The sequence below is a fragment of the Hyla sarda genome, chromosome 6, assembly GCF_029499605.1.
Source record: "Hyla sarda isolate aHylSar1 chromosome 6, aHylSar1.hap1, whole genome shotgun sequence".
NCBI lineage: Eukaryota > Metazoa > Chordata > Amphibia > Anura > Hylidae > Hyla > Hyla sarda.
The window spans coordinates 237,398,268-237,423,767 of record NC_079194.1 but is presented as its reverse complement, the minus strand read 5'-3'; the positions used below and the strand labels follow the sequence as shown (position 1 = coordinate 237,423,767).

The window sequence follows — 25,500 nt, the reverse complement described above, 5'->3', positions numbered from 1 at the left end:
TGCCATGTGAGGGTTTTTTGCTGTCCTGGCACCATAGGGGCTTCCTAAATGCGACATGCCCCCCGACCAAAATTTGCTCTCCAAAAGTCAAATATGACTCCTTCTCTTCTGAGCATTGTAGTTCGCCCGTAGTGCACTTCAGGTCCACTTATGGGGTACCTTCATACTCAGAAGAGATGGGGTTACAAATTTTGGGGGGTATTTTCTGCTATTAACCCTTGCAAAAATGTGAAATTTGGGGGGAAACACACATTTTAGTGAAAAAAAATATATATTTTTTTACATATGCAAAATTTGCTCTCCAAAAGCCAAATATGACTCCTTCTCTTCTGAGCATTGTAGTTCGCCCGTAGTGCACTTCAGGTCCACTTATGGGGTACCTTCATACTCAGAAGAGATGGGATTACACATTTTGGGGGGTATTTTCTGCTATTAACCCTTGCAAAAATGAGAAATTTGGGGGGAAACACACATTTTAGTGAAAAAAAATATATATTTTTTTACATATGCAAAAGTCGTGAAACACCTGTGGGGTATTAAGGTTCACTTTACCCCTTGTTACGTTCCCCAAGGGGTCTAGTTTCGAAAATGGTATGCCATGTGGGGATTCTTTGCTGTTCTGGTACCATAGGGCTTCCTAAATGCAACATGCCCCCCAAAAACCATTTCAGAAAAACGTACTCTCCAAAATCCCCTTGTCGCTCCTTCCCTTCTGGGCCCTCTACTGCGCCCGCCGAACACTTTTCATGGACATATGAGGTATGTGCTTACTCGAAAGAAATTGGGCTACAAATATAAGTATACATTTTCTCCTTCTACCCCTTGTAAAAATAAAAAAATTGGGTCTACAAGAACATGCGAGTGTAAAAAATGAAGATGGTGAATTTTCTCCTTCACTTTGCTGCTATTCCTGTGAAACACCCAAAGGGTTAAAACGCTGACTGAATGTCATTTTGAATACTTTGGGCGGTGCAGTTTTTATAATGGGGTCATTTGTGGGTTATTTCTAATATGAAGACCCTTCAAATCCACTTCAAACCTGAACTGGTCCCTGAAAAATTGTGAGTTTGAAAATTTTGAGAAAAATTGGAAAATTGCTGCTGAACTTTGAAGCCCTCTGGTGTCTTCCAAAAGTAAAATCACGTCAATTTTATGATGCAAACATAAAGTAGAAATATTATATTTGTGAATAAAAAAATTTTTATTTGGAATATCCATTTTCCTTACAAGCAGAGAGCTTCAAAGTTAGAAAAATGCAAAATTTTAAATTTTTTCATAAAATTTTGGAATTTTTCACTAAGAAACGATGCAAGTATCGACAAAATTTTACCAATAAAATAAAGTAGAATATGTCACGAAAAAACTATCTCGGAATCAGAATGATAGGTAAAAGCATCCCAGAGTTATTAATGTTTAAATTGACAGTGGTCAGATGTTCAAAAAACGCTCCGGTCCTAAGGTGTAAATGGCCTGGTCCTTAAGGGGTTAAGGGGTTAATATAAAGTATCTGACACATTTACAATATACTGAAGCGATTCCCCAGCCCTCGTGAGCTTATTCTCCATTTATTTAAATACATTTTTTGGCTGACTTTAAGGAAGAATATGTGGATTTTTTTTGAAGGACAAATAAAGAGATCAATAACAAGCTCAGACATAAGTGACCACCAGGACACAGGGAACCACAAATACATAGAAGAACATACTTGACGTCAAAAAAGAGAATTTTCCCAAACTTTCTTTCCTAAACCGGATTAAAAGAGTTTAAAGGGGTTGTCTCACAATAGCACCCACAAATGTCCGATATGAGCATGTAGATATCATAGAGGAGCTCCCGCTTGGGACCCCCTTCCCCACTGTGCTAGAACAGATGCATAGTGGATCAAAAATGTACATTCATTACTAGTGTGCGAATATTCGTATTTTGAATTTTTATTGCGAATATTGCAAATTTGCGAATATTCGCAATAAAAATTAGAATATATTTTATTTATATTAGAAATTACGAATATTTGCTTTTTTTCCATATATGCGCATATGCGCATATTCCTTCTTTTCACTTGTGGGCCAATTAGAATGATAAATCTTAAGAACAGCAAATCAGGGGGTTGTGTTCAGGGTGTGCTTTAAAATGTAACTTTTATTCGGGTTTAACATATGATTTATGCTGGGTGGGCTATACAATTTGTGGCCTTGACGTGGAGCCTAATAATACCCACGCCCTCAAGTTTTTTTTTTCCAATTAGAATGATGCAAATACACTTGTCAGAGGTTATCAACAACATCCCTAGCAACCAATAGTAAAGTTGCCCACCCCCACCCCCTCACTGTTTTCTTCCTTGAATACGCGAATATGCAAATATAACATATATGCGAAATTCGCGAACATATATTCGCAAATTCGAATATGGCCAATGCCGCTCATCACTATTCATTACACATATTGCCCTTTGTTTGAAAGGGGAGTTGATCACTTGGGGTAGAGAAACACCTTTCTTTTTAAGTTATACAACCTCTTTGTAGAGACTCTTTGAGAAAAACCTTAAAATACTACCTTTTCCTCAGAGGAAAGGTAAAAAGCCACCTTCCCCACCCTCAAAGATATTGCAAGATCCTTGGGGGTTTACACATCATCAGCTCATTCTCCTCCTTTTTTATCTCTATTGTTCTTCCCAGCAATTTTATACAAGTCTTTTTGTTATTATGCAAATGAGACAAAAAAAAGTTCCATGTCCTTTTGTTACTGTCCTCTGGCCCACTTCCATCCATGTATCTTGTTTTACTGACGGCCAGGAGATAAAGAGGGCATGGGTTGGACTTGGGTTCTTGCAGTGCTAGAAAACTCCAGCCTGGGCTTTTGTGCCTCCTTTGCATAATAACAAAAACGGCTTATTTCTCGGTGCTTAAAAAGGATATAGACATAAAAAAGTATGCCCATAATCGTGATGACTTGCCCTAGTCTAATTTTTCAGAGATCCTGTTCACATAGCGCAGCCATATCTATGCACCTCCCCCCCTCTTTACAGTCTATGGACCAAACACAGGCTATATTATAATCACCGTTCCTGGCCCACTGATGGATTACCTCTATCCTCAAAGGGGCTACGAAGCCCTATATCTCAGGCCCTATATGATTAACATGCTATAAAAAATATGTGAACAGCCCCCCTTAAAGGGGTACTCCGCTGCTCAGCGTTTGGAACAAAATGTTACGAATGCTTAGAGCCAGTGCCGGGAACTTGTGACGTCATAGCCCCGTCCCTCATGATGTCACGCCCCGCCCCTCAATGCAAGTCTATGGGAGGGGGCGTGACAACATGAGCTCCTGGCGCCGGCTCTAAGCATTGGGAACATTTTGTTCCAAACGATGAGCAGCGGAGTACCCCTTTAAGCTAAGTAAAGGTTACAGGCTGACTCCAAACACCACCAAATGTCCACTAGATATCCAAAAATTCAAACTATCTCAACTTTTTGATCTTTAGGTGACACTAAAAAACACGTAGCAGCGCCTGAATACTTTGGTGTCAATTAGACACATCATTATCTATGATGTTTTGTGAGGTGAGTTCCCCAATAGTTCTAAGGAGGAGAAAATCCAATTTTCTTTTTTAGTAGCATGGCTACAATTACGTGACATCAAATTCTATAGACATTGACCCTACATTTATAGTCACTTGTGGACTGAAAACAGTAGGTTATTTCCTAAAGGGAATCTCTTTCAAAGTAATAAAAATGTCAAGCCTCCTCACTATCCCTGGCGTTACAAACTGATGATATTTGGCTTGAATCTATGCCTCACCCCACCCAATACATTGTTTATTGTCCTGAATATTATACACACAGCTCACTTCACTATTTCTTTACTATTCCATATAATTATTACAAAAAAAAAACAGGTAAAGAGCCCATAGATCAGCAAAAGCAAGAAATATCAGCAGTTGTTGGTCTATAGAGGCAGGTGTACTAGAAGTACAAAAATTGCTACTATTGGAAAATGCTAAACATTGACACATTGACAAATGGCCTCCCTGGGTAGACTCTTTTGGTTATAACACATTAAGCTTTGGGCTAGTCTGTGACAGGGACTCCCCAGGTCACTAAGCCCAGCTCCTTTAGCAACAGCTGATGATAGAAGATTTTCAAGCAGAAGGCAGGCGTAGTCAGACAGGCCGAAGTTAAAGGAGTTGTCAGGAATAGAAAAACAGTTGATTTCCACAAAAAACAGTGCCACTCTTGTCCTTAGGTTGTGTGTGGTATTGCAGCTCTTTTCCATTAAAGTGAATGGAGCCAAGTTGTAATACCACATACAACCTGGGGACAGGCGTGGTGCTATTTGCCTGCTTTACAGATTGCTTACAGTGTTTATCTACAGCCTATGTTTTTCTGATATATCTCCATAGACCTGTGGCTATGTTACTATTGGATCACTCCTAAAGTAGAATATCTAATAATAAAGTTATATAGGGGAACTATTTTGGTTACAATCTAAAGTGAAGAAGAACTTCCCCAGCTGAGCAGCTAGAGGCAGAACTAAGAGAACCCTGATGGTTAATGTGCCATGCATACTAGGCACATTAGTGCCAGGGAGTCCCTCAGCCTTTACGAGAGTATTTAGATACAGGATGATGGCAGCAAAAATGAAAAGTGATAAAAAGCCTAGCTATATCTCTTCAATATGCATATATAAATATCAGTGCTCTATTTGTCAGTATTGGGACACCAATGGTCTTGTCCTTGCCTCAGAGTGCCTCAGTATTCCTGTGGTTGTGTCTCCTAGTTGTTTCATGGTGTATTTATTTGCTATTTATACTCTACTCTGAGATAAAATGGAGTGTGTAGCAAGTGAAAAGGGCAGGCACTGAGAAATACAACGCACCCGGGAGCATCCTATCAGGGCTCTGTACTGAACAAATGGAGCGTCAAATCCTAATGAAGTGTATGGCTTACAAACCCAACAGGATATCTTCTGCCCGATTTGACATTTAGAGGATTTGTACATTTCTTTATCACATTTCCTAAATCTTGCATGATTTATGTTTCTAAATCTTTATCAGGTAAAGCCCCCTAGAAGACTATCTCAGAGTATGTTTCTTACAGTGTCCATTGATACAAGGAGAAAAAAAAGTAGACTCGGCACAGCTCTACCGCCAAAGTATGCCGGCTAATCCTGACTGGCAATCCAGGACACTGTTCACATGGCTTCCCGCTGCCAACACCACGTGGTGCTCACTATCATTGAACAACACTTCACAAATGCATCGGCAAGAAAATGAAGATAGGGCACTCACCAGGCTGGTCGTCTTACTGTAATGCTTTGTTCAAGAACTTGAGGACAGAACAATAATAAGTTCAGTGCAGGACGGACAGGTGTGTAGCAGCAGGGCTACCTGAGCGCGCAACGGTGCAGTTTCACGCACAGTTGTGCTTCGACTGGCCCTAAAAGGCACTCATCCAGCCTGGTGAGTGCCGTTTCACGTGCAGTTGCGCTTCGACTGGCCCTTAAGGGCCAGGCGCAGCACAACTGTGCGTGATACTGCACCGTTGCCTGCTCAGGAAGCCCTGCTGCTACACACCTGTCCGTCCTGCACTGAAGTTATTATTGTTCTGTCCTCAAGTTCTTGAATAAAGCATTACAGAAAGACAACCAGCCTGGTGAGTGCCCTATCTTCATTTTCTTGCCGATTAATATGTTTCTTATAGTGTTCTCTATGCACTAGTCCTTTGTACGTCATTGTAAGACTTGCTGTGCAGTCCCTTGTACTGCTGTCTTCCTTATAATGAAGAGGACCATGGTAGAAAGAATCCTGCGGCATGTAGACGGAGCGGGACACAATTTTCTGCTGTCATATTTTAATAAGTATCTACCATATTAAACTTGCAGCACACACACACACCCACGCAGCACACTGGGATGCTGGAAGCCTGGCAAGCAGTATCCCCCAAGGACGATCTGCCTGCCTCGTCTCTCCTTGCCTATACGATTCACTAGCTTTCTATATAACACTACTGCAAGGTCTTTTAACATGGAAGGAGGTGGGAGTCTTAAGAGAGAGCTATGTAATGAATGTAGATCTGAGCATTCAGGGACATGTAATAGACTGGCCTCAATGGAAAGAGAGTAAATAAGATCTTATACAAATCATCAGCCGCTTTAGTACAGACCAGAGGACTATATTCATCCCTGGACTATCACAGTTGTATTTATTTCTAATGCATTCTACATCATTCTCCTCAAATTGCTGCTTGTATTACAGCCTTTTTATCACCCTTGTCTGCCCTAATATGGAGCGGCGCATCTCTAAAAGTCCTGATGGTATCAAAGTGCTCGGGAGAAAAGCTTTGAGGAAATCCAGAGTGGGAATGGACCTGCTGTAGGCATAAGTATATCCTCACAGGGCTGCCAATCGGAATTTTTCTGCATATTGTATCGCAAAAATCATGGATAAAATATATTGTAAAAAAACCATAACGAATCATAAAAATAATATGTCCAGATTCTATACATGTCTCGGATCTGCCTCATTGATGTTATATTTTAGATGGACATGTGTGGATGGTAATTTTTGAGAATTGTTTTTAAAGGGGTAGTCCAGTGGTGAATAACGTATCCTCTACCCTAAGGATAGGGGATAAGTTTGAGATCGCGTGCGGGGGGGTCCGACCGCTGGGGCCCCCTGCGAACTCTCTGTATGGGGCCCCGGCTCTCCGGCCAGATAGCAAGTGTCGACCACCGCACGAAGCGGCAGCCGACACACCCCCTCAATACATCACTATGGCAGAGCCGGAGATTGCTGAAGGCAGTGCTCCGGCTCTGCCATAGAGTTGTATTGAGGGGGGCGTGTTGGCCGCCGGTTTGTGCAGAGGTCAACACGCCCCCTTCCCGCAGGCTGTCAGGTACAGGAGATCACGGGGGGCCCCAGTGGTTGGACCCCCCACAATCTGCAACTTATCCCCTATCCTTAGGATAGGGGATAAGTTGTTCACCACAAGACTACTCCTTTAATTCTCTTTTTTCTTTGTCCTTTATTACTATATGTTATCCATTTGTTAATTTAAAAAAATTTATTTTTATATGTAAAATCTCAAAAATAAACATATATATATAGATAGATTTATATATATATATATATATATATATATATATATATATATATATATACATATTATATGTACACACACATATATATATATATATATATATATATATATATATAAAGTAATATGGCCCAGATTTATCAATCTGTGTGAGAGAAAAAGTGGAGGGATTTTCCCACAGCAACCAATCACAGCTCAGCTTTCACTTTACCAGAGATCGTTAGCTGAGCTGTGATTGGTCGCTGTGGAAAAATCTCTCCACTTTTTCTCTCACACAGTTTGATAAATCTGGGCCCATATGTCTATAGCTCAGACTAGCATTACTGTGACCTGTAAAATGAGGACATTTATACAATAACCCGCACACGCATCCATTTTTTGGGGGCTGGGTTCATACTGCAGTGGGACTCACAGCAGGTACAGGTCAACATACCTGAAAAAAAAATTATGCTGACATACATAACATTATGGGGGAGATTTATCAAAACCTGTGCAGAGGAAAAGTTGCCCAGTTGCCCATAGCAACCAATCAGATCGCTTCTTTCATTTTTAACAAGGCCTCTGCAAAATGAAAGAAGCGATCTGATTGGTTGCTATGGGCAACTGAGCAACCTTTCCTCTCACAGGTTTTGATAAATCTCCCCCTATGTGCTTACATCAGTGTTTCCCAACCAGGGTGCCTCCAGATGTTGCAAAACTACAACTCCCAGCATGCCTGGACAGCCTTAGGCTGTCCAGACATGCTGGGAGTTGTAGTTTTGCAACACCTGAAGGTATCCTGGTTGGGAAACATTGGCTTGCATAGTCCCTTTAAAGGGATACTCCAGTGAAAAACCTTTTCTTTTTTAAAATAAACTGGTGCCAAAAAGTTAAACAGATTTGTAAATTACTTCTATTTAAAAATCTTAATCTTCTTCCAGTACCTATCAGCTGCTGTATGCTACAGAGGAAGTTCTTTTCTTTTTAAATTTCCTCTCTGTCTGACCACAGTGCTCTCTGCTGACACCTCTGTCCATGTCAGGAACTGTCAAGAGCAGGATAGGTTTGCTATGGGGATTTGCTCCTGCTCTGGACAGTTCCTGAGACAGACAGAGGTGTCAGCAGAGAGCACTGTGGTCAGACAGAAAAGAAATTTAAAAAGAAAAGGACTTCCTGTGGAGCATACAGTAGCTGATAAGTCCTGGAAGGGTTAAGATATTTAAATAGAAGTAATTTACAAATATGTTTAACGTTCTGGCACCAGTGGATTAAAACTAAATTGTTCAGATCAGAGTCTACTAGTGACTATGTTTGCTCTATTTCGTCAATATGTACATTTATTTTCTTGAACTCAAAAGTGACGAAGACCATGGTTTTGAGTCCTGCAAAATAAGTGTTCAGGAAATGAACCAAACATAGTCACGAGTACACTCTTTTTTTTTTAGCTAATTAATCTAAACGGACCTTCTGGGGTATACATGGGCATGCCTTTATGAAGGTATCCTGACATATACCAGTGACCAGTGATACCAGTGCCTCAAAACAGTGTGAAATCTGTAAAGCCATATAAGGGTGGTTTCACACCACATTTTGTACTTACGGTTCCTGTATACGGCTGGGAGGAGGGGGGGGCGGGGCTTTATCACGGCGCCCGCACTCAGCCGTATAGGGGAACCGTATTTAATGCATGTCTATGAGCCGACCGGAGTGAACCGCAGCCTCCGGTCGGCTGCGTTTTCGGCCGTATGCGGTTTCCCGACCGCAGGTAAAAACGTGGTCGACCGCGTTTTTTCCTACGGTCGGGAAACCGCATAGGGACGAAAAACGCAGCAGACCGGAGGCTGCGGGTCACTCCGGTCTGCTCATAGACATGCATTAAATACGGTTCCCCTATACGGCTGAATGTGGGCGCCGCAATAAACCCCCCCCCCCCTCCTCCCAGCCGTATACGGGAACCGTAAGTACAAAATGTGGTGTGAAAACACCCTAACACAGGAAAATGTTTCTCTATTTTTATAGACTGTCCAGCAAGTTGGACAGTTGGAAACCAGTCAACGGAGAATACTACTTTTTGGATGTAGGTTGAACCTGTGATAAAGGTTCATATCTATCAATGTAGAATAACGTTCTATCTATCTATCTATCTGCTATGAGATAGCCTTGAAGATTCTCAAATCATTTCCAAAAGGTCAGGATACACATGCATGGTGAAAGAGAATGTGCATTTGGTTGCTCAGACCAAGGCTCAGGATTCCATAATATGCAGACAGTATCAATGATATACATGTTTTTTACTGTACATGCACGTTTTGGGTATACTCACTCTGGAAATGCCAACAATTTGTTCATCTGGGAGCAGGCTGATGTGCACAAAGCAAGACTCAAAGTTGCCATCTTCTTTTTTCTCCAGCAGATCTTTTCCTTGTATTAAAGAGACATGTAATGTGTTGGAATTCACATCATAGTCCATAGTAACTTCAATCTGCCCCACAGTAAAGTCTGAGCCAAAATTATTTCCAATGGAAGAGATAGAGCTGAGGGAATCAGTAGAGACGGATTTCTTCAACATCCCATAGGGAGACATTTCCATATCCCTGTTGATCAATTCCATTGGACCAAATTCATTAACGCTTTCATAGGTGTCACTGAGATTTGCCATTGCTGCATTGCTCTGGAAGGCTCTCTAGAAAAAAAAAAAAAAAAAGTTTATGTAACTAGTGAACTGTAACATCGTGATCCAGAACAAAAAAACATGATGTTTGAATATTGCCAAATAGTGAATTTCCTAAAATAACGTTCCAGGGTGCAATAACAGACATTTCTGACATAGCATAAGATACGAGTAAGTAGAATTGATCATTTATGTTAGAAGATTATGGTGGACATTGGCATTATTTTCATAAAAAACAACTTTTGACGTGGCTCAAACATGTGAAAATTTGTCAATCACAGCAGGTCTCACTTGCTACGATTGTGAGTTATTAACTGGGGAAGCGAGCAGCATTGCGCTTCGCTCCCAGGCCAACCAGGAGATCTGACCTTTTCTCTGCATAGACTTCTATGCAGAGAAAAGGTCGGAGCACAAAGCAATGTGAAGTATGAATGTGTTAAATGTCTATCATAACTATAAAACAGGCTAAGATGGTCAGATAGCCCCTGGCTGTCAGGGAAGGGAATCGCCTGCTGGTGGCCTGAGCATCAACACTCATCAGTATCTTTAGAATGCAGATTTAGTTGAAAACTGTAGTGGCACTATTGGAGCAGATCTAGTTGAAAACTGTAGTGGCACTATTGGAGCAGAGAACCATTTGCTCCCTACCCTGTAAGCTCTTAGAAAACCATAGCCTGATTTATGGGGCCTACAAGTGATTGAGCAAGCTGAAGACTTCAGTGTCCTAGTGCAGGAGGCACAATGATATGACTGTATTGAGCCATGCATTGGATCACATCCAGTAGGAAGAGGACATAGTCACTCAGCATGGTACAGGGAGCGGTCACTCTCTTTTTATCTCTTGTTGGCGCAATGGCAGCATTATTAATAAAAAGAAGCATAACTAGTGTATGGGACATAATAAAGGTATACCTACTGTGTGGGGGCTAGCCTTCCTACTATTTGTGATCAATTGGGGGCTTATCTTCTTAAAGGGGGCATCTAAATTCAATTGACTCAATAACAAGTCCATAAGGCCCCCACTCCCAAAAAGACTTAAAGGATCTGTTGTCAACCTCAGATGCCAAATACCACCCTAGGAGGTCTTGTATAGTACATGCTTGAGCTTTTCTGGTGGCACAAGGGGAACCTACACAATATTAGGCAGGTAATTTTTTATATTACATACAGGTACTGTATATACAGTATCTAATGTATAAATATAAATGTATCTGTGCAAATAAAGAAGCCTATTTAACTATGCACAGCATGCATTGTGACTATCTAGGCATATACTAAAGGACTATAGCCTCCAGAAATAGAACATCATGCATTCTTTATTGGTTCATTATAGCAATGCCCTAACCCAGTTACCAGCAATATTTGTCTCTTCATTGTGATAGTAAAACACAGTCCCTCAGACATCACTAATGTACACTATAATTTTTGAGACAGTCAAGACCAGGTTAGAAATAGCTACATTATGCTATATGCAGTTCATTTAGCTTTTTTATTTCTGGAAATGTCTGGGCTGGCTATGTTTATTCTATGCACTTTCCATCCAAGCACTACAAATTTAATGGAGGAGATTTACCTTATATTTGGTGCATGAAATGTTGCACATGCCCTAAGCACATTTTTTGCAACTTTTTCTGCAAGCAAAAAACTACAAATGATTGTAACGTCTGGAGTAGTGGATCCGATTTACCACTGAGGACGATGGTGAAAGCCGCACCAGGGAGCGGAGTCTAAGGAGCCGCTGGTTTTCACCAGGGCCTGCCACAAAGAGGGATGGACTTGCTGCAGCAGGCGAACTCCCAGGTCGCTACCCCTGGCGCGACTTGCCCACAGTGGCGGCTGAAGTGAGGCAAGGTATAGACTAGTAGGGAAGGACTCCTGGTAAAGGACAGACAGGAAGGTCAGGGCCGGCGGCAAGATACAATGGACAGGAACGTAGAAGACAGAACTGGTACACGGTATAGCAAAACACAATTGGGATAAGCTTTCACAATGGCAAGGTAGCACAAAGATCCAGCAGGGGTCAAAGGAAGTGAGAACACTTTATAGGGTCAGTGCCTGGCAATAGCCAATTACCAGTGCGAGATGTAACAGTACCCCCTCCCCCCCTTCCCCCCCCCTTAGGTCTCCCCCTCCTTTTTGCCTGCAGAAATTTAAGCACCAGATTCTGGTCCAGAATGTTCTTCTCTGGTTCCCAGGACCTTTCCTCAGGTCTGAACCCCTTCCAGTCTACCAGGAAAAATCGTTTGTTCCTGACGGTCTTGGTGGCCAGAATCTCCTATACCTCAAATATGTCCGCAGCACCAGTCACAGGAGACATCCCCCTGGGAGAAATGGTTGAGTACTAGCGGCTTAAGGAGAGAGACATGAAAGGAGTTCGGTATACGAAGGGATGGCGGCAGAAAGATTTTATAAGACACCGATGCAAGATCTTGAAAGGGCCTAAAAACCGAGGACCAAGTTTGTAACTAGGGATCTTCAAACTCACAAATTTGGCAGACAGCCAAACCTTGTCCCCAGGAGAGAAAATCGGAGATGGTCTTCACTCGTCGGCCTGAGTCTTCATGCGGATAGAGGCATGAACTAAAGAGTGCCGGGTTACCTGCCAAATAGCATTTAAGTCCCGAACCTGGTCATCCACAGCAGGTACTCCAGAAGAGGCAGGCAGAGGAAGGGAAGGGCGAGGATGGCGACCGTAGACAATGAAGAACGGAGATGTTCTTGTAGCCTTGGAGTCCCGATGATTATAGGAAAACTCCGCCCAAGGTAACAGGTTGGCCGAATCGTCCTGCCAAGCAGAAACAACGTGGCGGAGGAAATCTACTAGAATTTGATTCACCCTCTCTACCTGGCCATTGGTTTGCAGGTGATATGCCAAGGAGAAGTCCAACTTGACCTTGAGACGGGAACAGAGAGCCCACCAAAAATTTGGAGACAAATGTGTGACAGTAACCCATGTAGGTGAAAAATATGCTGAAAGAATTCGTCCGCCAGCTGAGAAGCAGAGGGAAGTCCAGGCAGTGGTACAAAATGGGACATCTTAGAGAACCGATCCATGATCACCCAAATGACGGTGTAATGGCAATGTGAGTCCAAGGAGATTAAATCTGGAAAAGAAAAGAGACCATTTCAGGGTTGGGTCTAGACAGAACAGGTGCGGAGGCAAACGCCGATTTCAACTGGGTGAATGCTTCTTCAGCTTCAAGGGGCAAGGATATGGGATTACCATTCTTCTTGGAAAGCGCCACAATCGGGGCAACCAACAAGGAGAAATGTTAAATGAATTGATTATAGTAATTGGCGAATCCAATCAAGCGCTGTATAGACCGCAGACCAGTAGGTCGTGGCCATTTGAGAACAGATGATAACTTGTCTGGGTCCATCTGGAGGCCTATGTTGGAAACAATATAACCAAGAAATGGCAGACTCATCTTCTCAAAAAGGCATTTCTCAAGTTTGGCGTAGAGTCGATTGCTCCTAAGGTGTTGCAGGACTTGGCGCATAAGGGTGCGATGGACCTCCAAGTTTGGCGAAAAGATCAGGATGTCATCCAAATATACCACGACACAAGTATAAAGGAGATCCAGGAAGATGTCATTGACGAATACCTGGAAAACAGCCGGGGTGTTACAGAGACCAAATGGCATCACTAAAAACTAGAAATGTCCATCACTGGTATTAAAGGCCATCTTCCATTTGTCTCCTTCCCGTATTCTGATTAGATTGCAAATTCCTCGCAGATCCAGCTTAGAGAAGACCATGGCACCCTGCAAGCAGTCAAAAAGTTCCAAAATCAGAAATAGGAGGTACCGGTTCTTGATTGTGATTTTATTGAGCCCCCGATAATCAATACTGGCAGGGAAGGAGGACTTTCGGATGAATCCTTTCTGCAGATTCTCTTTAATATACTCAGCCATGGCTAGAGTTTCAGGGGCTGACAGGTGATAGATTCTTCCCCGGGGAGGTGTAGTCTCAGGCAGATGGTCGATCAGACTATCATCGGGCCGATGCGGAACATGCCAAATCGGAACATAGGGCTGATGCCTTTTTTTTGCAGAACACATCTGCAAAGTGCTGGTAAGGAGAAGGCAGGCCTGGCAAGGAAGGAGATGGTAAGGAAGACTTCCGTTGTGGTGTCACCAGACAGCGATTCAAGCAATCTTTCCCCCAGCGGGAGATGGGGTAGTGACGTTGCAACCAGGGAAGACCGAGGAAAATAGCCGAAGTGCAGTGAGGAAGCACGAAGAACTTGATCCTCTCCTTATGCAAGACATTTACTTGCAGCATCAGTGGTTCAGTGCGAAAACGCACCACGTAGTTCAGGCATTGTATAACGGCTTAACGCGCGATTAATAAAGTTCCCAGCAGAACCTGAATCCTCATAGGCTGAGGTGTGGTACGGAACCCCGGTTGGGGAGGAAAGCATAACTGGCATGGTCAGTCGGGGAGAGGAGGTTTTCACACCTAGGGGTGCCTCTCCCACAAACCCTAGGTGCGTGCGTTTCTCAGACGTTGAGGCTGTAATGGGCAGTTCCTGCGGAAATGCTCTGGGCTGGCACAGTAAAGACCCAAATTTTCTTTGCATCGACGAGACCATTCCTGCTGGGTCAGGTGGGCACGATCCACCGGCATAGATTCTTCAGCAGATGGCAACTTGGGTGGTTGAGGCGGCCGCTGGAACACAGGGGCCAAACGGGGAAGAAGACGTGACCGGGCTGGTTTGCATTCTTGGCGGCGTTCCTCTTGCCTCTCAGTGAAGCGCACATCGATGCGGGTAGTCAACAAAATAAGCTCACTTAGGGAAGACGGAGGGTCTCGTGCGGCCAAAGCATCCTTGACCCTGCTGAAAAGGACCTTTTTAAAAGAGTGTCGTGCGGTAATAACTCAATTATGAATGATAAATTATGGTCATAAAAAATTTATTAATTATGAAAAATTGAAAATTATTAAAAATATCAAAATTATGACCTGGTGAATTGTAAACAAAGCTAATCAATACAATTCACATCTGAGTCCAACTATTTCCTCAGATATCAACAAGTTCTTTTTATGACAGGATGACATTAACGCTTAAGGATGTAGTTTTGCAATATACAATAATACACAGGTATTATAAAGTATGAAGATTTATTGGTTATAAGATTATAAACATAAATGAGTAATAAACACGATATATGCAAATGAATATCAATTAGATATTAGTAAACGGTATAAGATTGTTAATTGACTACATATAGTAGAACAATACATGTGAGTAGTAAGTAACTTGTTACAATAAAACAAAAGCTACCAGGTTAGAATATCATTAGAGGAACCTCATGATATTAAGGTGGGAAATATCTAATCAAAGACATAAATATGGAATGCTATATACACTCCGCCCTCTTCTAACCAACTACAAATCACATGACTCCAAGAATGGGGAAATCCATCTAAGATATAAATGTGGAAGAATTATGATCTAATTCTACCCCATTCTGGACTATTTTCTATACATGATCTTGGTAAGACTATTAAGACAATTAGCAGAGATATATGATCTTGCTCTATATTTTAGGAGGAAAAACTTGAAACAAGTTTCGTGTGTGGGAAATATATTTATAACACTTAGCTTGGTGAGTAGGAATTCTATCAATGTCTAAGCAATTATTTAATGCTTTGATAGATTATGAGTCTTGATTCTTCTGCAGGTAGAATGAAGTGGGAACGCCGAAAATGTGTACCAAACAGTGCACACAAAAACATGAAATCATTATAAATCCATATACTTTATTAGATACAAAAAGTTAAAAATATACATAGAAAGGTGCAGAATACATAAAAAGGGCACTGAATCACCATGGAAGGTAGAATGAAGTCTCACAATATCCTAAAACTATAATCTCAATATCGAGATAATAAATTATTGTATTTAATTAATTTATTCGCCAATCTAAATGGTATAATCCCATCCACATGATCTCAATTAGTCTTAATTAAATGGAATACCATTTTTGTGTCTCTCACCAAAACTTTGTAAAAACCATACTTCTGCTCTGAGGAACCCTGAACGGTCCATCTCATCATCAGGGGCAGCCACTGGGTCGGTACCGTGTGATCAGTCCGGCATCTGGGATCTCACATTGTTTTCCTGGCTTCCATCTTGTGGACCTCTTTCAGTGGAAGACCCTGTCTTTGTCTGTCCTTTTCAGCCTACAGTCTACAGTTCAGAGAGTCTTCAGTTCCCAGTATTCAGTATCTAACATCTGGTTTACCAGACTTTTTAATTAGTTAGACACACCCTCCTAAATTGGAATTTCCCAATGAATGTAGGTTGGGCGTGTACATATGGTAATGACTATGACATCACTTTACTAACCAGAATGCATTGAGCATATCACCCATAATGCCTTTCTTGTGGGTGTAATGTCAACTACCCATCCGCTAGGGGGTGCTATTGCATAAGAAATTAGCATAATTACCATCAAGGGTTAACTGTCAATAATTGGTCTTAAACCAACATTCCACACTTTGACGAATGGAACAATAATTAACAAACAGGGATTACTTTTGACATCTATAAGTAATCAAACCCTTGATTCTCATAGACATAGAGTCTCCAATTAGACATCCTAATTTATTGAAGTGATAAGAGTTTGATATAGGTCTCTTTCACAGATGTGTGAATGTTTAGAGAATGTAACCAAACCCCTTATCAGTCTCTAATCTAAACACCATAAATAAGCTGAAGATACAAGATCCATTGTACTCTCAGACTGGCATTAGAATAGGAGAACTTAGAATTACTGTGGTCTTATTTAGAACATACACAAAATGGCTGACATCATGCTATTATGCTATGAAACATATTAAAACATAGTGATTCATTTTTTGGGTTTAATTAGCACGACAAGAGGCACATAGGGACGTGTCATTCCAGTCAAGCTCAGAGGCTAGGGTGAAAAACTGGAACGCGTATTCACCAACTGAAGAATCCACTTGGCAAAGTTTCAGAAGTGCGGTTTCAGCCGAGGAGGCCTGTGCATGCTCTTCGAAGATGCTGCAGAACTCCGAGAGGAAAGCTTGAAAATTAGTTGTCACTGGATCGCTTCTGTCCCAGAGAGGAGTAGTCCAGGCCAGGGCCTTCCCGGAAAGAAGACTGACCATGAATGCCACCTTGGAACGCTCAGTCGGAAACTCGTCGGCCATCAGTTCCACATGCAGGGAGCACTGGGTCACACAATCCTTGAACAATTTAGGGTCCCCTTCGTACTTGGTAGGCAGGGACAAACAAAGCTTAGGACAAAAAGACACCACGGAAGCTGCAGACACCGGAGGAGCCAGAGGAGCAGGTTGCTGCAGTTGCAGTTGCGGCTGCTGCTGCTGGGAGGAAAGGAGCTGCCCCATCATAGCGGAAAGCTGATTCAACTGTTGCACCTGTTGCGCTAACTGCTGAGACTGTTGAGCCACGATGATGGTGAGGTCAGCAACGTTCGGCAGAGGCACCTCGGTGGGATGCATGGCCGGATCTTACCGTAACGGCTGTTATAGTGAGTCCGCTGTACCACTGAGGACAATGGTGAAAGCCGCACCAGGGAGCGGTATTCATCAGAGCCCGCCGCAAAGCAGGATGGACTCCCAGGTCGCTACCCCTGGTGCGACTTGCCCACAGTGGTGGCTGAGGTGAGGCAAGGTACAGACTAGTAGGGAAGGATTCCTGGTAAGGCACAGGCAGGAAGGTCAGGGCCAGTGGCAAGATACAATGGACAGGAACGTAGCAGACAGAACTGGTACAAGGTATGGCAAAACACAATTAGGGTAATCTTTCACAATGGCAATAGCACAAAGATCCGGCAGGGGTCAAAGGAAGACTTTATAGGGTCAGCACTTGGCAATAGCCAATTACCGATGCACTTGCCCTTTAAATTTCAGAGAGCCGACGCGTGCGCGTCCTAGGAAGCGGGGTATGCACACACCGGCTGTCAGGAAAGACAGAGGAGCCAGGAACGTGGCGGGGTGAGTATCCTCCGGCCGGCTGAGTGTGCCTGCAGCTGGACATGCAAGCCACGGCGCATCTTGTCCCTGACATAGTACAGGGAGACGGGCAAGGGGTGCGCCCACGTCCAGCATGTCCGGCCACTGTGCGAGATGTAACAATTTTCTATTTTTTACTTTGCAGTGGTAATGGATTTATAGGGTATGAGTGTTGCACAAAAAATCACAACCCCCTCCAAAACTTGGACCAGTAAGCAAAACCAAAGCAAAAATAAATTACTTTAAAACACACATTCTAAAGACAACAATAATAAATGGTCCCAAATGTTTCTGGCATCAATGGTTATGTTCACATCTGCAACAAAAGCTCTGTTGGAAAGAAGAATAAGGCTGCATTCACACTTCGTTTTTACATTACATTACCCCAGCCGGACCAGCGCTGAACTCCATTTACTTTAATGAGCGGACCGGAATCAAACGGCGACTCCGGTCATCTCATTTTTGACCCGTATCCGGTTTTGTGACAGGACCTAAAACCGTAGTTCAGCGCTGGTCCGGCTGGGGTATGGGAGAGCTTGGTTTGCCCCTCCCCCAGTCGGATCCGGCACCCGTAATGCAAAAACGAAGTGTGAATGCAGCCTAAGCCCAAAACAACGGACAAAAAAATGCATGCTGGAAACCTGATAGACCCCAATAAAGTCAACGAGCAGATGAACAGAAAAAAGACCAATGTGAACCTAGCTTAATAATCAATACAATTTTATTTTAATCCAGGCACTTGTTGCAAAGATCTTACCTTCTTCTTCACCTCTGAGTATGATGCGCCATATTTTTGCTTCAGATATCGATAATCGTAGTTGGGGAACGGAGAAGGAGATGGGTAGCTGCCTGATTTGTACAGCTTCCATAAATGGAGACCCACTACCCCAAGTAAAGTCAGCGCGCCAGCAATGTATATTCCTATTTCCCATCCAGGCGGGCTTGTGATGACTGTAAAACACGTCCATAAAATAACCATGAAGAATTTTATGTAGGAACATAAAGCAGCAATAAAATTCAGTTGGCAGCAGTCAATATGTAAAGCTCTCTAAATGGGATCTAAATCCACGTTCAGCAGCATGAAGAGTTTTCCAATCTTCCATCCTGCATTTAATGTTTTTTTGGACTTGAGACACTTCAGAGCTCAGGACAATGAATATCAGGGCTGATCTCTATATATACGTTTCTTCACTATGGCGGTAAAATGTGTGAAACCAGACATGAAACCCTTGTTTTCCTTGTGTTACAGTATTTATTTATTTTTAGTCCACAAGTTTATTACAATATAAACCATCCCCAGTAGTTCACACCTTAATGTCATGAATCATAAAATGTCACTTACCACTAATGCGATAGTCAATCATTTTACCCTCCATGTCATGTATTTAGTTTCTACCTAAATGGAAAAAAGAAAAGGTAAAATGCATATTCTCACAGCAACAATCTCAAGTTCAAGAGCAAATCTAACCTAGCATCTTGGCTTCTGTTCTGAATGTAAATCACAACACAGTGTGAACATTGCCGAACAATTGACAATAATGGTAAACATACACTGTCTCATTTGTAAATGCTGTTTAAGGGTAGGATTACATGTAACGGATCCGCAGCATATTTTACACTGCGGATCTACCGATGACGGATTGCCGCTACGAGCAGGCAGGCACAGCTGAAGGCACACTGTAGGATCCGTCATTGATGAACCCGCAGTGTAAAATAGATGATCTGTTTCAGTAAATTATTGTATTCACCCCAATATAACAACTCTGGGGCATCTTTCCTTAAAGGGGTACTCTGGGTAACACAACTTATCCCTTATCTACAGGATAGGGGATAAGTGTCTCTTTTCACCTGCACTGGTCCGAGCTACTTTCCAGTCCCCGGTGTGCTTCGGCTCAAAAGTGGTGACCAGTTAGATTTAAGAACACAGTGATAGATCTTCATGCAAGTATAGTAGATAGTTCCCATTTTTACATATGAATTATTACTTTCGTTATGAGCATTATTTTCATCATGCTTACTGGTTTATTCACATATAACAAAAATAGTGTGCAAAATCTATGGTTGCACAAGGCAATCCAAGGGGGTTTTGCAAAGAGTATGTAGGCTTTAGTAAATATGCTCCATAAAGTATGTGTATATGGATCTATACAAAAGAGATTATGTGTGTGTGTGTGTGTGTCTAGGACAAGCTCTAATACTGTTTAGGCAGATTTAGACTAGTGTAATTGTAGGGGCTCATTGTTGGATGCCAATATTGTCCCTCCTTACTTTGTAGCCCTCCTGTTTCTTTAAAACCTAAGGGGCTCACGCCTCCCCTCTTTGCTATCCTTAGGGGTTAAGTTATTTCTCCCTCCCCCTGTGAGTTCTTGGTCGGGATACCCCTAGTCTGTTCCCGCCATTTTTAGTCCCTCCTCATTTACTGCTGCCTCAGGCACCTTCCCCCTCACTGGATCCCATAGGTTGTCCCGCCTTCCCTGCCTTTTGTTATGTCGTTTTGTTTGTTGATTTCTGTATCTTGCAGTTTGTCAGTTTCCAGTTGAAGCCACAGCGGTTGGTTATGGAGCAAAACTGCACTGGTACGGCCCAGGTCTGCGGCATTCATGCTTGCCAGAGGCAGCAGTGCTTATTGTGCAAACTTTGTCATTGATTTTGAAGTGCCTTATAGAGGTTTTGAGCGCTGGAACCGGCCCCGGGAGCTCGTGATGTCATAGCCCCACCCACTCATGACATCACGCCCCCGCCCCCTCAATGCAAGTCTATGGGAGGGAGCGTGACATAGACTTGCATTGAGGGGGTGGGGCGTTACGTCATGAGGGGGCAGGGCTATGACGTCACAATCTCCTGGCGCCGGCTCCAGCGTTCAGAACAGTTTGTTCCAAATGTTGAGCAGCGGAGTACCCCTTTAAATTCTCTGTTACTTATCTCTGTTATTTATGAAATAAAAGCTGTGGCCTACCCCTACCCATTTACAGTTAAAGTTGTGTCTGTCTTCTTTTGGGGAAGGGGTTATTATTTATCAAGATTATGGGGTAATTATCAGGCCTCATCAGTCATGGCCACAAGTCTTAGTCCGCCTGTAGTGTTCAGGTCATTAGACCTCGGTCAGGCCAGTAATACGGATATGCTTTCATATCATCTGAAACATGTTTGCTACAACCCTCTACAGAGAATCTGATATTTCACATCTCATCGTCCTTTAAATGTTCAGCAATTAAATTAATTGCTACTAAAATCAGTGACGGAAATAACTTAGTAATTAAAGAGTAATCTTTAGAATCTGAACTTTGATACATTTGGCAAGTAATTCCAATCAATTCCCTTCTTTACGGCTACCGTTCGAGTCTAATCGGCAAGCTTAATTCTTCGAGTACATTCCCTAACATGTAATATGACAAGATGGGTTGTTTCATTATTATATTCTCTTGTGCCCAGGAATTTTATATCAGCTGAAGCTAAAAGTGACTTACAACAAGAGCTTTCCAAATTCTGCAGGGTACAGCAGTTTATATTTTCAGACAGAAAAACCAACGAGTTTTGTAATTTTGTATTTACTATCATTTAAAATGTTTCTGTACTAATGTCTTCTAAAATACAATAAAACACTGGGGGGGGGGGGGGGGGCACATTTATGTTGGCTATAGGATTCAGTTTTCCCTGGCACAATTTTTGGGGCTTTTTTTTTGTCTAACTTGCGCCAAATCTATATATCTAAAACTAAATGGCCTGATTTACTAAGAGTTGAGTATAGTTTTCTTTGTGCGTTTTAATTCCCTACATTTTCCACTCTCCCTACACTTTGCTTTTTTACTCATGCTCCAATCTGTCGAGTTTTCCAAAGCTCAAATCCACCACATTTTCTGTGGAAACCTTAGTAAATATGTTGGGTTTTTGTGAAAATGTCGGGGACACGCCCACTTTTCAGCGGTCATGCCCACTTTTCTTGACGGTCACACCCCTTTTTCGGGTTTTCTCAGTAAAAATGGAGAGTTGGTCGGGTTTTTGTCAATTCTGGAGCAAATTCTGGCGCAGACACAATATCTGGCGCACAGTTGGACAAAACATGTCGGGTTTACAATAGTAAATCAGGGCCAATGTGTGTATATGTGTATGTGTGTATGTTCCAGCATCACTTCCAAATGGCTAGAGATATTTTGATAAAACTTGGTACACATGTTACTAATATGCCAACTACAAACACAGGATAGATAAATTAATCCTTAACTACCCCCATTTGCAACAGTGGGGTTATGGGAAATGTATGTTCCAGCATAACTTCCAAATGGCTGGAGATATTTTGATGAAACTTATTACACATGTTACTTATATTTGAAATAAAATTATATGATATTTAAATTAACCCTAACCTAACCTCTTAAATGAAGGATGGGGTTTTTGTCAAGTCCCATGCAAGTATATAGGACTTCCAATACCATACTCCACAAGCTCCGCTCTGCTTCTCCTGGTGTGTCAGTCTGGCCACACGCCGCGTGCATGCCACGCCCCATCTTGCAAAGCCACACCCACAATTTAGGCTGCACCCCTTTTATTTTCTACCCTTTTTGTGCATTGGTCCAGCTTACAAGTCCTGCCCACTTCACAAAACCACACCTCCTTCTATTTTCGGCCTACAATATCTTCATCACAACTCAGCTCCACCTGAGGTTGGGATATGAGGATAGGAGATGAGGATGGGATATGAGGATGGGAGATGAGGACGGAAGATGAGGATGGGAAATGAGGACAGGAGATGAGGTCGGAATAAGAGGTCGGGATATGAGTTCGGGATATGAGGACTGGATATGAGGTCAGGATATGAGGACAAGTTCTTCCTCCTATGTTGCTTTTCCTCCCCCACAAGGATTAGGTAGAAAAAACTGGGAAACGCCGGGTACTCAGCTAGTTTACTATAGGCACACGGCCTTAAAATATATTGCGCCTTTTGAATTTTAGCTCAGATTTCGCTGGCTCCAGCCCCAATGGAAAGGTTGCCTCGACATGGAATGAATCTGTGCTCTTTTTAGGTAGATGTAGCTTTTTATGTGCCCTTTTGAAAAAAGGTGCATGTAATAAATAACATCCACTACATTGGAAAAAGCGCACCACTGGATTTCACAGCCGGGTTGTAAAAAGGCCATTTAATCAAAAGGCGCACAAAATAGGTACTACTACACACTGCGCCTAAAGATGCACCTTTTTAACACCAAAAAAAAGGCATAAACACAATCATAAATGTCCCCCTGGGTCTTTACTGGATAAGTCCTAGTAATGTACACTAAGCTTCAGCTGTATGTCCCGTGACAATAATGGTGGTTGGGGATAGCTACATTTCCACAGGCTAGCTGTTATATGTGGACTAAAGGTTCTAGGATGCACGTGTCATCCAGTGAAAGCTTGGGGAGGTATAATGGAATCCTGGAGATAGTTAAACTTCTGGCAAAATTAGCTTGCTAGGGACTTTTGGTAAGTCCTAATTTTGGGCTGGATTTTAATGGGATGCAAGGCAACTTGATAGTTGAGCCTTTCATCCCCTTCCTGGGCCACTCCAGGATTTCAAACAAGTTCAGAGCAGCACAGGTGCTGGAGACAGCTTGTCACTGGGTTTTAAAGGGGTTCTCCACTGCCCTGCCTTCCGGAGCTCCGCTCGCAGCGTCCGGAAGATAATTACTCCGAACGCTGTGTGCAGGCTTCCGTGTTCGCGGCTGCCCCCTCTTGACGTCACGCCCGCCCCCTCGTGACGTCACACCCGCCCCCTCAACGAAAGTCTTTGGGAAGGGGGCGCGACCGCTGTCACGCCCCCTTCCCATAGACTTTCGTTGAGGGGGCAGGCGTGACGTCACGAGGGGGTGGGCGTGACGTCACGAGGGGCGGCCTCGAACACGGAAGCCCGCACACAGCGTTCGGAGTAATAAACTTCCGGACGCTGCGAGTGGAGCTCCGGAAGGCAGGGCATTGGAGAAACCCTTTAAGACTACCTGAGAGTCAGTCTGCCAAGAGAGGCTCTATGAGGAACTTGACTTGAAGTCCTGAGGTCTGCTAGCCTCTCCTGGGAACACATTTCAAGTTTGTTTTGTCGTGTGGCCAGTAGCGTTCCAGCTGTATAGTGAGGACCAGTTAAAAGTGTTTAGTTCGTGGTGGACCAGCAGGTTTAGTTTTGTTTTCAGCCAATGTGAATATGGCTCTATTTTGTTTTTGGATAATAAAAAGCAGGAGACAGTAAGTTTGTACTGCATCTGAACTGTGTCGCTGTCTTTGACTGTTATGTATGTGTCACGATGCCGGCTGGCAGGTAGTGGATCCTCTGTGCCAGAGAGGGATTGGCGTGGACCGTGCTAGTGGATCGGTTCTAAGTCACTACTGGTTTTCACCAGAGCCCGCCGCAAAGCGGGATGGTCTTGCTGCGGCGGTAGTGACCAGGTCGTATCCACTAGCAACGGCTCAACCTCTCTGACTGCTGAAGATAGGCGCGGTACAAGGGAGTAGACAGAAGCAAGGTCGGACGTAGCAGAAGGTCGGGGCAGGCAGCAAGGATCGTAGTCGGGGGCAACGGCAGGAGGTCTGGAACACAGGCTAGGAACACACAAGGAAACGCTTTCACTGGCACAATGGCAACAAGATCCGGCGAGGGAGTGAAGGGGAAGTGAGGTATAAATAGGGAGTGCACAGGTGAACACACTAATTGGAAACACTGCGCCAATCAGCGGCGCAGTGGCCCTTTAAATCGCAGAGACCCGGCGCGCGCGCGCCCTAGGGAGCGGGGCCGCGCGCGCCAGGACAGGACAGACGGAGAGCGAGTCAGGTACGGGAGCCGGGATGCGCATCGCGAGCGGGCGCTACCCGCATCGCGAATCGCATCCCGGCTGGAGACGGTATCGCAGCGCACCGGGTCAGTGGAGCTGCCCGGAGCGCTGCGGTAGCGAGAGAGAAGCGAGCGCTCCGGGGAGGAGCGGGGACCCGGAGCGCTCGGCGTAACAGTACCCCCCCCCTTGGGTCTCCCCCTCTTCTTAGAGCCTGAGAACCTGAGGAGCAGACTTTTGTCTAGGATGTTGTCCTCAGGTTCCCAGGATCTCTCTTCAGGTCCACCTCCCTCCCAATCCACCAAAAAGAACCTTTTTCCTCTGACCGTCTTGGAGGCCAGTATCTCTTTCACTGAGAAGACGTCAGAAGAACCGGAGACAGAAGTGGGAGAAACTAATTTGGGAGAGAAACGGTTGATGATGAGTGGTTTAAGAAGAGAGACATGAAAGGCATTAGGAATACGGAGAGAAGGAGGAAGAAGAAGTTTGTAAGAGACGGGATTAATTTGGCACAAGACTTTGAAAGGACCAAGATAGCGTGGACCCAGTTTGTAACTGGGGACACGAAAGCGGACATATTTAGCGGAGAGCCATACCTTGTCTCCGGGAGCAAAAATGGGGGGAGCTCTTCTTTTCTTATCGGCAAACTTTTTCATGCGAGATGAAGCCTGTAAAAGAGAATCTTGGGTCTCTTTCCATATGGTGGAAAGATCACGAGTCACTTCATCTACAGCGGGCAAACCAGAGGGCAAGGGAGTAGGGAGGGGGGGAAGAGGGTGACGGCCGTACACCACGAAAAATGGGGATTTGGAGGAAGATTCAGAGACTCTAAAGTTATACGAGAATTCGGCCCATGGTAGAAGATCTGCCCAATCATCCTGGCGGGAGGAAACAAAATGTCGTAAATAATCACCCAAGACCTGGTTAATTCTTTCTACTTGTCCATTGGATT

At 43.5% G+C, this 25,500-nt stretch overlaps 1 protein-coding gene across 1 annotated transcript in view; it reads right to left on the bottom strand.

The window, feature by feature from the left end:
• The window catches only part of SYT12 (synaptotagmin 12), a 114,425-nt gene that overhangs the window by 38,463 nt on the left and 50,462 nt on the right, over positions 1 to 25,500 (bottom strand). The window contains exons 2-4 of the mRNA XM_056526715.1: positions 19,097 to 19,150; positions 18,512 to 18,705; positions 9,397 to 9,756 (exon numbers count right to left, since the gene is read on the bottom strand). Coding sequence (XP_056382690.1) covers positions 9,397 to 9,756; positions 18,512 to 18,705; positions 19,097 to 19,130 — 588 coding nt within the window. The 5' untranslated portion in view covers positions 19,131 to 19,150. The remainder of the gene's footprint in view (positions 1 to 9,396; positions 9,757 to 18,511; positions 18,706 to 19,096; positions 19,151 to 25,500) is intronic.